Raw genomic sequence first — 12,956 nt, 5'->3', positions numbered from 1 at the left:
TAGGAGACCTCCAAGGTCCCTTCCAGCTTTATTCTAATTCTGAATCGTTGGTAGCCTGTGGCCTGTATAAACACGTTAAAAATAAAATTTCTTTCGTTTGAAAACCATATTTTATTTTAGATCGATTTGTTAAGCAGGGACAGAGAAGCGTTCTAAGCAAATCGCCCCTGAGATATAACGCTTTAATTCAATGGATGGTCGTGACTCGCATTTCTCTTTGTGCTGAGCCTGGTCTAATGTCAGCGCCTATGTCTGTGTGAGGATAATGAGGGCAAGGAGCCGACAAACAGGGCAACCGAACGGTGAAACATTCGAAGGGAAAAGCCGTATTAATAAGATCCAGTCCAGTCAGGCATTTTGCTGTCAGAATTCGTAAACCAGCGTTTTTTGAAATGAGAAGTGTGGACTCCCAGAATCCCGCAGCCAGCCACACTTAAGATTTTGTGAGTCGCCAAGTTGGAGAAACGCCGCGATGGGCTATTAGCTCCCCGCCTCCTTCATTATATTAACCTCGTTTGCTCCTGCCCCAGCTCCGATGGCGGCGCTGAGAAAAGAACGGAAATTATCGTGAGTTAGGCCCGCGCACGGAAACGGAAAGCAATCAACGTCACTTCCTTTCTGGGGAATGACTGCGATTGGTGGGCAAGCAGCGTATATATACCCGTGATCAGTCCTCGCGGCCCTCTTTCTCTTCGACCTCAGAGAACCCTTCATACGGCGTTGTTATCTCGTGAGTCGTGTAACGCGTGTTTAAGAGGCGGCACCGTGCTTGCTTGGGCCGCGTAAAGTGGCTGGACGGTGGGAAGCGGCGGCGTTGGGACGAGGCAGCTGCCTCTGCTTTGGGTTCCCGGAATGCCCCGCATGTTTCAGGCCTCCCGCCTTGCCTCGTTTTGCAAAACGCCATCCTGGCGCTTCCGACGCTTTTGAAACTGTACAAACCGAGCGCTGTCCTGTATTTACTCTAGTTCAAAATTGAAACGATGGCACTGGAAACGAGTAGCATGCGAGGCCATATTATTAATATGGTTAGGTTTTTGATGTGCCTCCAAATGTAAAACATGATGGTTTTGCTTCGTTGGTCCCATCTGTACCCCAGACAGACTTTAACATTACAGCGCAATATTGGCCATAAAAATACCTCCATCTTGCTCTTTCTCAGCCATTAAAAGTTATCCCAAAGAATAAGAGAGGGAGAATGATGCATGGATTGAGGTTTTCCAGTGAGTGACCACCCCCTTTGAATCGTTTTCAGAAAAGTGGTTTCCTTTTTCTTAAAAATTTTTCTTAGAAGTTTGACTTCTAAGAACTAAAAAGAATTCATTTAAACAGTACAGGAATAACTTTTCTGGCCCCTGTAAAATGCTGGAAGATGCATATTCCTAAATGAGTAACAGCTGCTGTTCTCATACTTGTGCTATGGCCAAACAAAGCATTTCTTCCAATTTTAAAACATTCAGTAGGCCTAGTAAGTATACTTCCTTGTGTAGGTTTCTCATTAAAAATACTTGGTCTCTTGAGTACGTTTTTTTTTAAAACCCCTCATTTTGATTACTACAGTATTAGGTTTTTTAGATTAGAAGTTAGTTGCTGAATGCTGGAACATTTTTCTTAAACTGAGTTGGAAACAATAGAACAGCAACTGAAGTTTATTGATTCTGACTATAAACTGATTTATAGTTAACAATTTTCTCTATAGTGGCAGTTATTGCTTCCATTTTATAGTTGGGCAGTACTGATTAAAGCATAACTTTAAAATAATAGTTAACTTTGCTGATTTTTGTCCTAGGTTTCCTGTCGTTGCTTTAAAGGGAAACTTTCACAATGTCCGGAGGGCTTGATGTTCTACAAATGAAGGAGGAAGATGTCCTCAAATTCCTTGCTGCAGGAACCCATTTGGGAGGCACCAATCTAGATTTTCAGATGGAACAGTATATATATAAAAGAAAAAGTGATGGTAAAAATTAGAATTTTTAAAAAAATGTTAATTATAGACTTCATCTTATGCTAGTGATGTCAGAAACATCATTATGCACAATAGTGGAATTTGCTGTCAATTTATAAATTCCAAGTTGGTACATAACAATATATTTCCCCATCCTGAGTTTTATTCCTTGTGCCAAAAGAAAAACATTTTAATGCTTCCTTTCAAGTGGGTCCTGTTCATGATTAATTTGGCCTAGTTTCTATCCATTCCAAAATTAATCTTCATAGAACAGGTCACGAACTGAAATACCTTTTTTCTTCCCAATTCACGGGCCTTTTTAAAAAAGTTAAGTGGTACAAGAGTAAATTTTCCCTTATGATGCTGATATTTTCATGGAACCTTATTGTTACTGAAATCTTAAGTAAGCAGGTTGGTATGTGTTTTAACTGCACACTATTAAAACTTGGAGCTGAAGCCAGTTTCTGGCCAATTAACTCTTAAGTGTCGGAAGTGTGCTAGAGTACATTCTGGCAGGATTTTCGCTAACACCAGTAGAGTGTTTCTTTGTGACTGGGGTTTGATAGTAGTTGCTGCCACATTCCAGATTTTTGAAGACAATGTTAGACGAGGGCTGGATTTTATGCATTTTGTTGAGCATTTTCATACTTAATTGAAAATCCTACATCTTTTTATTGAGGTATTTACATCATCAATCTGAAGAGAACCTGGGAAAAACTGCTCCTAGCAGCCCGTGCCATTGTTGCTATTGAGAATCCAGCTGATGTCAGTGTAATTTCTTCCAGGAATACTGGGCAGGTATGGATACACTTACCGTACCCAGAAGATGAAAATTGTATCCTGATTGTATGTATGTCCCATCAGGAACCATGTAAGAACAAGTAATATGAATTAAATTGTCTTTAGGTCAAACTTTTGACAAAAGTCAAATACATTTATGTCTGGTGCTCCAAAATGACATTACTCAATTCAGTCTTGCTTGTACTTGCAAAATTAATAATTGCTTTATTGATTTTGAGCAATGTTCACTAGAAATATTATTTTGTCATTTCTTTTACCTCCCCATTGTAGCGTGCTGTTTTGAAATTTGCTGCAGCTACTGGTGCAACTCCAATTGCTGGCCGGTTTACTCCTGGCACATTTACCAATCAGATCCAGGCTGCTTTTCGTGAACCTCGCCTTTTGGTGGTCACTGATCCAAGAGCTGATCACCAGCCGCTGACTGAAGCTTCATATGTAAACATTCCCACCATTGCCTTGTGCAATACAGATTCTCCCTTGCGTTATGTGGATATTGCTATTCCCTGCAACAACAAGGTAGGTCCTCCAATACATTAATTTTTTTCAAAAAGCACTTCTAGCTGTGGTTGCGCAAAAAAGCTGAGTAGGTATGATATAAAATTTGTTTTCAAATTTTATGAGGGAAGGAAATATATGCACGCTTGTTAGAACTCAGGGTTGAGGATGGCTTCTATCCAAAGAACTTCTGAGTGTAGGAAGTGTGCTACATCAGCTTCTGCAAGTCTTTTCGCTAACACCATAAGAACCTCTTGGGTTCAATGAATGGGGTTTGATAGTGATTCTTGCTACATATTTAAAAGAAACAGCAGTCAATTGCTAGCTGAAGAAAATCAAGCTGAGTTGGTTAAGCTATATTTTGTTTTCTTGTCTTCCTGAATGTTGATACCATGATCCTTTTATTCAAACTCAGTTAAATAGTTATTCATGAACTTAAGTGAGCATGTTGAAAATCTAATTGACCATTATCTAACAAATGTTTAGGGAGCTCACTCAGTTGGTCTGATGTGGTGGATGTTGGCTCGTGAAGTCCTGCGAATGCGTGGCACTATTTCCCGTGAACATCCATGGGAAGTTATGCCTGATCTCTACTTCTACCGAGATCCTGAAGAGGTAAAAATGTAACATATATATTTGACTAGATTTGTAATTACTTTTTTATTAAAATAAGTTGTTTTGCATTGGTAACATGACCATATGTTTTCTATAGTGTGTGTCTGGTAACACAACACTGAAAAAGGAAGTATTGAAGTAAATGTGTCAAAGAGATACTTTGTTTAAACATAGAAATCCACAGTGCACAGTACAAGTTTGTACTAAATCGCTCATTTTCAAATTGTAACTCAGAAAGGTATTGGTGCTATCCAGAAAACCTTAATTTACAGTTGTAACTTGATTTGCCTCCTGTTCAGATTGAAAAAGAAGAACAGGCTGCAGCTGATAAGGCAGTTACCAAGGAGGAGTTCCAGGGTGAATGGACAGCACCTGCCCCTGAATTCACTGCACCTCCACAACCTGAGGTGTCCGACTGGTCTGAAGGGGTACAAGTGCCTTCTGTCCCAATACAGCCTTACCCCACTGGTAAGTAAAAAGTAATTGAGAAGAATGCTGACTGGATAATGTATTGTAATTTATGTTATGATAAAATATATATTTTTACAATTAATAAACCAATTCCCTTTTGAGGAGGTAGTAGATTCAAGAAATGCAAAGTTTGAGAAAGAAGTGGGTACAAGCCAGTATCTTAAGACATGGATATACAGACCTCAATTTGGATTCTCTATTAATCTATTAGCTTTTTTTTATTCTCCCTTTCTGGTTGCCTCTTTATAGCTTTTAAATGCTTCCACTTATATTATGCTGGAAATTTTAATTTTGAATTGCTACTCAGATATAGCATAGGTTTCAGAGGTAATACCCACATCTAAAATGTACAACAAGACAATTTGGCTCTACACGGTATTTTCTGGAAGAGGAATTAAAAAGAGGAAGCTGAATTAGATGGCCTTATTCATTGAAGTTCTCTACTAGAAATATTTTACATTAACTGATATAGGGGCACACTGTTCCAAAGACCTGTGGAACATCCTCTTTTCCTAAAGACCATTCCAAGCGTCTTCTGTAATGTTTTTTTTTGGGGGGGGGACAGGGAGCAGTTTGGCATGTAGTTGAACTAAATCCTTCAAATCAAGCCATTTCGAGTGTTCCTGAGATATTCCTATTTCACGAAAGTACTTAATCCAGGACACATGAAAATCCTTCCAGTTCATGGGGTTTATGTCTAAATCAAAACCACCCCCTAGAACAGCTTGATTCACATGAAAGTGGGCCATTTGGAATTCTCCAGAATTCTCTGTTCCTGCATTGTTTTGTACTTCATTGAAATGACTTTGATTCTGTTCATCTTTGTGTAAATATTTGTAACACAAATTTCCAAATTTTGGAATATAGTTGCTATTCGCAGAGAATGATCTCAAAATACGGTAATGAAGATGCAGGAAGTTGCTTATATTTTTCAAACCCCAATGTGATTTTATGTCTTTCAGAGGATTGGAGTTCACAGACTGCCACTGAAGATTGGTCTGCAGCTCCTACTGCTCAGGCTACTGAGTGGGTTGGTACTGCCACAGAATGGTCCTGATTAAGCAATAACAATTCAAGAATTACAGTTGAAGAATAAAATATCTTCCTTGTTAACTGAGATTGAGTTGCGTTTTTTGTTTTTTTTTTACATTTTGGTTGATCTGGGAAATTATGCAGGATCAGCCATTACGTACAGGGAAGCTTGAAGTTACATCCATCCCAAAAGCAAATGGCATGTCAAGTTGCAGGGCTTAAAGAAAGGAACATTTTTATTCCCTAAATTCTATCCCATTACTTTCTGATATCTTTTCTATGAGAAAAAGGGAGTGCTTTTTCCCCCTTTGATACGGAAAACAGGTTGGGTGGGATTTGTGAATGGACAAGCTTAAATTTGGGGTCTAAAGGCTTGCTGGCTGAGCATTTCAAATTCTGCTATAATGTGTTTGAAATTCACACTTCACAAGAATACAAGTCAAGATGATAAAGATGATTTGACATAAAAGTTGTGTACAATAATGCCAAAGGTGGGTTGTATTTTTAAAAAGTATTTGAATCACATGTCAAAGAGTTACATTAGCATTGTCTGACATTCAAAGAATAGCTGGGAGAGCCAACTAGCTGGGAAACCACTACATTTTTTAAAAAAATATAAAAACAGCCAGCTAGCTGGGAAAACATTACTTTTTTTTAATGCCATGTTCTAAAATAGTTTGGGAACAAGGAAAATATTTTGCCTTGCCACCTTTGTTATGTTTCAGATAAGAGTAAAACATTTAATAATAGACTTCAGAGTAGGGTTATTAGATTATGTGTTTAGTTAATCTAGGATTTCTGTAAACTTGTGATAACTATTTGGCTAACAAGGATTTTCTGAGTTGTACAGAATTTCATGTGTAGAATTCATTTAATATCAGAACAAAACATTGCTGTGGTCTCTGAATAAATCTTAAACTGTTTCAAAAGTCCTAATTCTAGGAACACAGTTATAGAAAACAGGTCATTATGAATTTTCTGAACTCAAAACAAAATGTGTTCCAACAGTTTTATCGCTGTGTTAGGGCAAAACACTGCAGCACAGCTTTCTGTACTTCAAATGGTTGTGGTTTTTTTTTTACTTGAAACCACTTGCGTGCCTCCCTTCTAAAAATTACATTTCTTAGCTTGCCATGTTTATTCTAGTTATTCCAGTTTATTCTATGGGATCTTAATTAGCTTGCATTCAAGAGAGATGGACAAAAGTGCTCCTTTTTTAGCTATGGAAGAAAAAAGATGTGTTATATAATCAGTTCCCTGAAATTTTATTTTCCAAACTAAACAGCTGCTCTGAGATAAATAGTATAAGTATTCCATAGTCTTGGAAATAGTTGTAATGCTTCATAACCTTCATAATGTATAAATCAGGCATGACCAACCTGTGGGCTACATGCAGTCCTGGATAGCTAGTAATGTAGCAAGATAATATATAAAGGAAGTTTGTTATTTATATACTTTATATATTATATGCAGCCCAGAAAATTCCTTTTCATTCTGCAGCTCAGGCAAGCTAAAAAGTTAGATAGCTATACTCTAAACTAGGAATGGGCAATTTTCCCAAGGGACCATATGAGAAACTGGGATGTTTCAACTCAAGACTGCTCCAGACAGGTGAACTTTGCACAGGTACAGAAAAGCACTTTTTCTCCTTGATCTCCAGTGGCTGTCAGCAGACTGAAGAAGCGTGGTGACTGTGTGGAGCCAGACTGCTGATTTTCCTGCCCCTGTGGCACACTTATTTACATTTGATTTTTAATTTCCAATTGACTTCATGACAGGAATGGGGACTGTAAGATGCCCAGGTTTGCTGTAAACTATTAAGATTTTCCTACCAATTGTTTGCCAATTCCCCATTTTCCAGCTCTGAACAGATGTACTGTAAACTGGAGTCATAGATACTATGTAATATAGATATATATATATATTATAGAAAAAAATAATCATGTACAAAAGCAAGTAAAATTGTAAGAGTGAATTGAAAGAAGTGCTACTATTGCACATGTGAAAAAGCTGTACTGTTTCCAATTATGATTACAAATTGAAATTAATACATTTGATTTTATGAAATTTTATTTAAAATTCTAATGTGTATAATGTATTTTTCATATTAGCAAGAATTGTAAATATATATAAGCTGTAAATATATATAAGCTGTAAATATACGGAAAGCTTTTCTATGGAACAGAAGTAAAAGGGAGCTTTTGAAACATTGTTGGAAACTTGGTTATCAGAGATGGAGTCAACTGCCAGCTCTCATTTAGGAAGAGAAAAAAGAGAAGCCATGTCCCTCCTGATCGCCATGCTAGGATGGGCTCACAGTTGAGGGGGCTCTATGGGGGAGCCAGGGTGGTGCCTAGTAATAGCCTGGGAAAGTGGTGTCAGGAGAAGATGCCACCTAAAAGACGCCAACAGTGAAATCAAAGAGTTTTCAAAGGCCAGCTATTCTTGTTACAATAGTAACATTTTGGAGTACATAAATCAAGCTACTCTGTTAATTTTAGAACCATTAACTGAGAGATTGGTAGTTTTATCTGTATTAAGCTGCTGGTTATGGATTTCAGTAGTTTGGCTGATACCATAATTAGGTGTAATTAATCTTTAAACTTTTGTCAAAACTTTGTTTCTTATTTACTTTTAAAACAGTTTTATAGTTATGATTCTAGATTCTAGATACGTGAAGTCTTGTCAACACTGCTAAGTCTGGATGTTTCCCACTCCAGCTGCCATCTCTAACTAGATATTGTCTTAAGGCCTAGGTCAGTGATGGTGAACCTTTTAGAGACCAAGTGCCCCAAACCCGGCCCCGCCCACTCTGGCCCTGCCCTGCCCGCTCCACTCTCTGGCTGCCCACAGGGCACCCACCACCTCCACAGCCCACCGCAGATTGCCCAAGCAGCCCAGCAAGTGCCATGGCAGCCACGCCCGCTGCCCCGCCCCACAGCATCATTGCACGTGACAGGGTGTGAGGGGTCTTGTCCCCACTGCCAGCCTGCCATGTCCTTGTCTAAGCTGCTGTGCATAGACTGTGTTCGGGGCGACTCTCCTTTGAGGGGGCTGCAGGGGGAGATGGGGCTGAGGCAACAGCACACATGACCACAGAGAGGGCTCTGAGTGCCACCTCTGGCATGTGTGCCATAGGTTCGCCACCACTGGCCTAGGTAAACTATTTGTGTGTCAGATAGAAATAAATGAAGGTACACCGCCCTGTACACCGCCCTGAGTCCTTCGGGAGAAGGGCGGTATAGAAATTCAATAAATAAATAAATAAAGAAGAAACCAGTGAGCTTTGGAGTTTGGCAAAAATATTTCATCCCTGAATAGGAACTTTTCATCACCCTTCCAAGATAGCTGAAGCTCTTAAATTTCTAACAATGGGACAATTTTGTAAATCAACCAAGTTCATTAAGTACCATTATGCTCATGATCTAGTAGATATCATTGCTATTTCTATGCCACTGTTACTAGGTTCCCTTCCTCCAATTCCTGGATAAGGCTGCCTTGGATAAGATCCTGGTTTTAGTTGATTAGAGAAAGGCACACCTCTTCTTGGAATGAGTGGTTGGGTCATTATCACAGAAGGTGATGATGACAACAGGACTCCTTTCGCAGGACGTAAATCTGTCTCTTTCTCTGCAGAATGGTTTTTGTAGCTTGGTGACACTGGCTTATCTGGTTTAAAAGAAAAAGCATTGCACTAAAATTGTCAGTATTACAGCTAATAGAGCTAACGTAGAAAGTGACCACTAGGTGGTAGTGAAGAATTAATCATTTTCTATATATAAGTGTCTGATGATTTCTAAATGTTTGCAAATCAAATGTGGTTGCCTAAAAGGCAAGATCAAATTAACCATTATTAGCGTGGCAAATTACTTAGTAGATAACATTTTTAGAGATTTCTGTTAGCTAAACTGATAAGATTGAGTGTTTAGAATACAAATTCACCTGATTTGTATGGTTTAGATACTATTAAATCTTAAACAGAGATGCCTTTGGGTCAAAAGAGTAACAATGCACACAATCATGCTTATACTATACAAGTGACACATCTTTTTTATGTGCACTGATATGAGTACTGTATGAAAGAGGTGGTGCTTGCACCTTTAGAGCACAAAGCAGAATTTGTTATTTTGATTAAACCTTAATCTTGCAGTCTGGTCTGATTTAGGGTATTTCACTGAACCTTACAAGACAAACTGAACTGTGGCATAACATTAAATGATGATTAATGATTAAAATAAGCTGGCTTTTAGTAATTAATTGAAAAGCTATAATGCAGAATAAGCATTGTGATGGCCATCTCTCTCTCTAAGTGTGTAGGATGAACTTAAGATTAAAGAGTGGCACATTTGGTCTTTTATTTTGGGAGAACACTCTGCAAATGGTAGAGGAACTAAAGCTGTTCTATTATGTCAACTCACCCAAAGCAATATATGTATGAACACTAATTGGACACTATCTTTACCTTTAGCTGCATTGGGTCCTTCCATGTTTTTTGCATATGGAACAAGCAAGTCGTCTAGTTCTTGTACTGCAGAATTGGCAGAAATCTTATTCTTATTTTTATCATCTTCCCTTTGCTGTACAAATAAAAACAGATGTCATGAAATACCTGATTTATTTGGAAAGAAGAATTGTAATATCTAATTTAGTCAGAATTGAGACTTGAAGTGAGACTTTTATGTGGATAAGGTAATTTAAAATCAGAACAAAACTGGCAATTGATAATTTATTTTAATCCCACATTTATTATTTTTATAAATAACTCAAAATGCCAGACATATCTAATATTCCTTCCTCCTCCTATTTTCCTCATCACAACAATCCTGTGAGGCATCTTGGGAGAGAGAGAGAGAGAGAGAGAGAGAGAGAGAGAGGGAGGGAGGGAGGGAGAGAGGGAGAGAGGGAGAGAGGGAGAGAGGGAGAGAGAGAGAGAGAGAGAGAGAGAGAGAGAGAGAGAGAGAGAGAGAGAGAGAGAGAGAGAGAGAGAGAGAGAGAGAGAGAGAGAGAGAATATGACTGGCACAAAGTCACCCAGCCAGCTTTCATGTCTGGCTGAACTGGAGCAGTATCTGAATTTATTTTTGATCTTTCATTCTATCTCATATCACTCTGAAGATATACAGTATACTCAGACTAAAACAGGAAAATCTACTCTAACATGATATGAAGTAGTCAGAAGTATCTGAGAAGAATTTTCTCTGCCTATTTGCTATTTAATTTAGTACCTTTAACATTTAATTCCATCCATGTCCTAAAATACAGTACATAATCATATGAAATGTATTCTAAATATATTGTAATTTGAACATTTTAATTTAGTTGAGTTTCAACTTGTATTTTTCTTTCTCATTTTGTCTAAAGAAATATTAAAATAAGAAAGGCAATAGTGAGCACAATAAAACATAGAGATTTTTCCATTCATCCACTTTGTTTAATAGTCTCATTATTTTATAGAACCCCATAGCTTTTACTTGGTCAATGTTTAAGTGATAGGTTACATACCAAACTCAAGTACAAAGTTTACTCTAAATGTGTTGGTCCTAAGTAGATTTATATGTTCAGAGTGATAAAAAACAATACAGGTTTAATGTATAAACTAAGAGGTCTGTTAAAAATAAAACTCAGTGTTTCATAGATATTAAATACCCATGAGTGAATGTTTTACATATTTTCTAAAAAAAATTTTTTGGAGAAGCTACTGTGATTTTAACAAGGAATTAATAAGACACTGCAGTTAGCATATGAATGAGCACATGACTTTTTCAACTATATTGTTGAAAAAAGTATAAAGCTATCACAAATAGTTGTCTATACACAAATAATGCAAAGGCAAATAATGCAAATTTTTACATTTAAACTAACATGTAATATAAACAAAACTAAATACCATTAGCATTTTCTTTTTCAGCTCTGCATTGGCATGTTTGTATCCTTCAGCCACAGAGTTCAGGTAATATATAGCAAGACTGTAAAATCAAATGTCAAATTTTTAAAAAATCTGGGATACCTTATAGGACTTTAAAAATATACTATATATCAAACTTTGTGATATCCAGAATCTTATATGATAACTAAATCTGTGCTGTTTCTCTAATGAATAAAATCAATATTTCATTGCAGTCAGAGTTGGACCAGAAGGAAGCTGCTTTCTAAGAGGTTATGATATTATATAAAAACTGCTATAACAGTTCCTTGACTTAGATTTACTTTTAACTATCAATAGACCAATCATTTAGCTCTTCCATCTACTACTTAAGAAAACATTTTCCATTATGAAAAGTTAATAGTTTAAAATAGTAGATAAAGACGCTGATCTTCACTAACCCACAAGCTTCTATAGGCTCAGTAATGAATAGGTATAGCTATATACTATCCTAAAAATTACCAGTTGGCAGAAGCTAGACCTGTGGGTTTGGCCATTTTTTTTGTACAAGTTTTATTAATTTTGTAATATTTACATTCAAGTATTTGTGAAGCAATACGGTGGTTGGGTACTCAAAAATAAACAATGGCAAATAACAAGTTATTTGTAAATAGCTCAGGTTGCATCAACAAGAATTCCGTCTCCGATTCCCTTAGTTATAACATAGTCAAATTAATTAAATTAATACATTTCTAATTGTAACCTAGTCAATTAAAAGAATTTTCAATATATTTTCACTAATACATATCAATGTCCTGTTTTTAAGTTTTAGCTAATTGCAATAAAATAGTCTAGAGTAGACTATGATATATCGAAGAGAACTTAATTTTTGGGTAACCCACATTTCCCTTTTTCAATAAAGAGTAATTATCCTGTCTACAAAACTTACATTGTTCATTTCAAAACATTCTTATTTTTTACCAGTAAAGTCTTAACAATTCACCAATTATTAGAAAGATATCTTTTGTTATACCTTTCCAAATTCTATAATATACATCAATTCTAATAGCCAACTTTCCTTTAAGGGTTAAATATGAGATGAATTTCTATCACTATCATTACAACTAATATATGCTATATGTTATCTTAACAGTAGATCAATTATTAAAATACTATCTTTTGTTATATCATTCCAGATTCTATAATATAGTTCAGAGTTATATTGTAAAAGCTTAATTTTGTTTTCCCTTAGAGTTCTAAAACCTAAATATAAAATCAAGTTATGTTTTTTTGAGATGCCCCTTAATCCATTAAAAGAAGTTTTTTAAGCTCTATCCTTACAAATCCCAAAAAAGAGACAAATTTAATTTTTTAAATCTAACTCTCGCCTTCTTTTTGTGCCAATCAATCTTCCATATTGGTACCTTTAAATTCTCAAATACAACTCCCTTTCTTCCTACACCCTTTATTTGGATCCAGGTAGACCATCCTGTTGTGATTCAGGGTCAGCCTGTGGGTTCGGGAGTTGGGTCGGACGACTCAGAGGAGGAGGAGGGGAGTGTTGAAGAGCTTGCTGAGGGGATTGGACAGCTTGATGAGAGCCCCCAGCAAGGCCCCTCTCATCTGGTCACGATGCAGACCCAGCTGTGTGAGCCTGACAGCGTGGATGAAGATGACCCACAGCTGGCCCTGTTCAAGGACGCCCGATGCAGGAGGCAATCAATCAGGAGTAAACAGA

At 37.1% G+C, this 12,956-nt stretch overlaps 2 protein-coding genes across 2 annotated transcripts in view; one reads left to right on the top strand and one right to left on the bottom strand.

Annotated features, from left to right (window-relative positions):
• Positions 1 to 542: 542 nt before the first annotated feature.
• RPSA (ribosomal protein SA) lies at positions 543 to 5,443 on the top strand. Its single transcript, XM_083378405.1, has 7 exons — positions 543 to 730; positions 1,787 to 1,954; positions 2,622 to 2,740; positions 3,014 to 3,259; positions 3,725 to 3,853; positions 4,153 to 4,321; positions 5,287 to 5,443. Exons 2-7 carry the CDS (start codon positions 1,822 to 1,824, stop codon positions 5,379 to 5,381), a joined length of 891 nt encoding a protein of 296 aa, XP_083234531.1. The 5' UTR covers positions 543 to 730; positions 1,787 to 1,821; the 3' UTR covers positions 5,382 to 5,443.
• A 3,331-nt stretch (positions 5,444 to 8,774) lies between these two features.
• The window catches only part of LOC310650180 (transmembrane channel-like protein 2), a gene marked incomplete at both ends in the record, with an annotated part of 77,740 nt that continues 73,558 nt past the window's right edge, over positions 8,775 to 12,956 (bottom strand). Inside the window, 3 exons of the mRNA XM_083379011.1 lie at positions 8,775 to 9,025; positions 9,819 to 9,933; positions 11,243 to 11,321. Of these exons, the coding sequence (XP_083235137.1) occupies positions 8,775 to 9,025; positions 9,819 to 9,933; positions 11,243 to 11,321 (445 nt within the window). The remainder of the gene's footprint in view (positions 9,026 to 9,818; positions 9,934 to 11,242; positions 11,322 to 12,956) is intronic.

This window comes from Vipera ursinii, assembly GCF_947247035.1.
Source record: "Vipera ursinii genome assembly, chromosome: Z".
Lineage (NCBI taxonomy): Eukaryota > Metazoa > Chordata > Lepidosauria > Squamata > Viperidae > Vipera > Vipera ursinii.
This window is presented reverse-complemented; position numbering and strand designations above follow the sequence as displayed.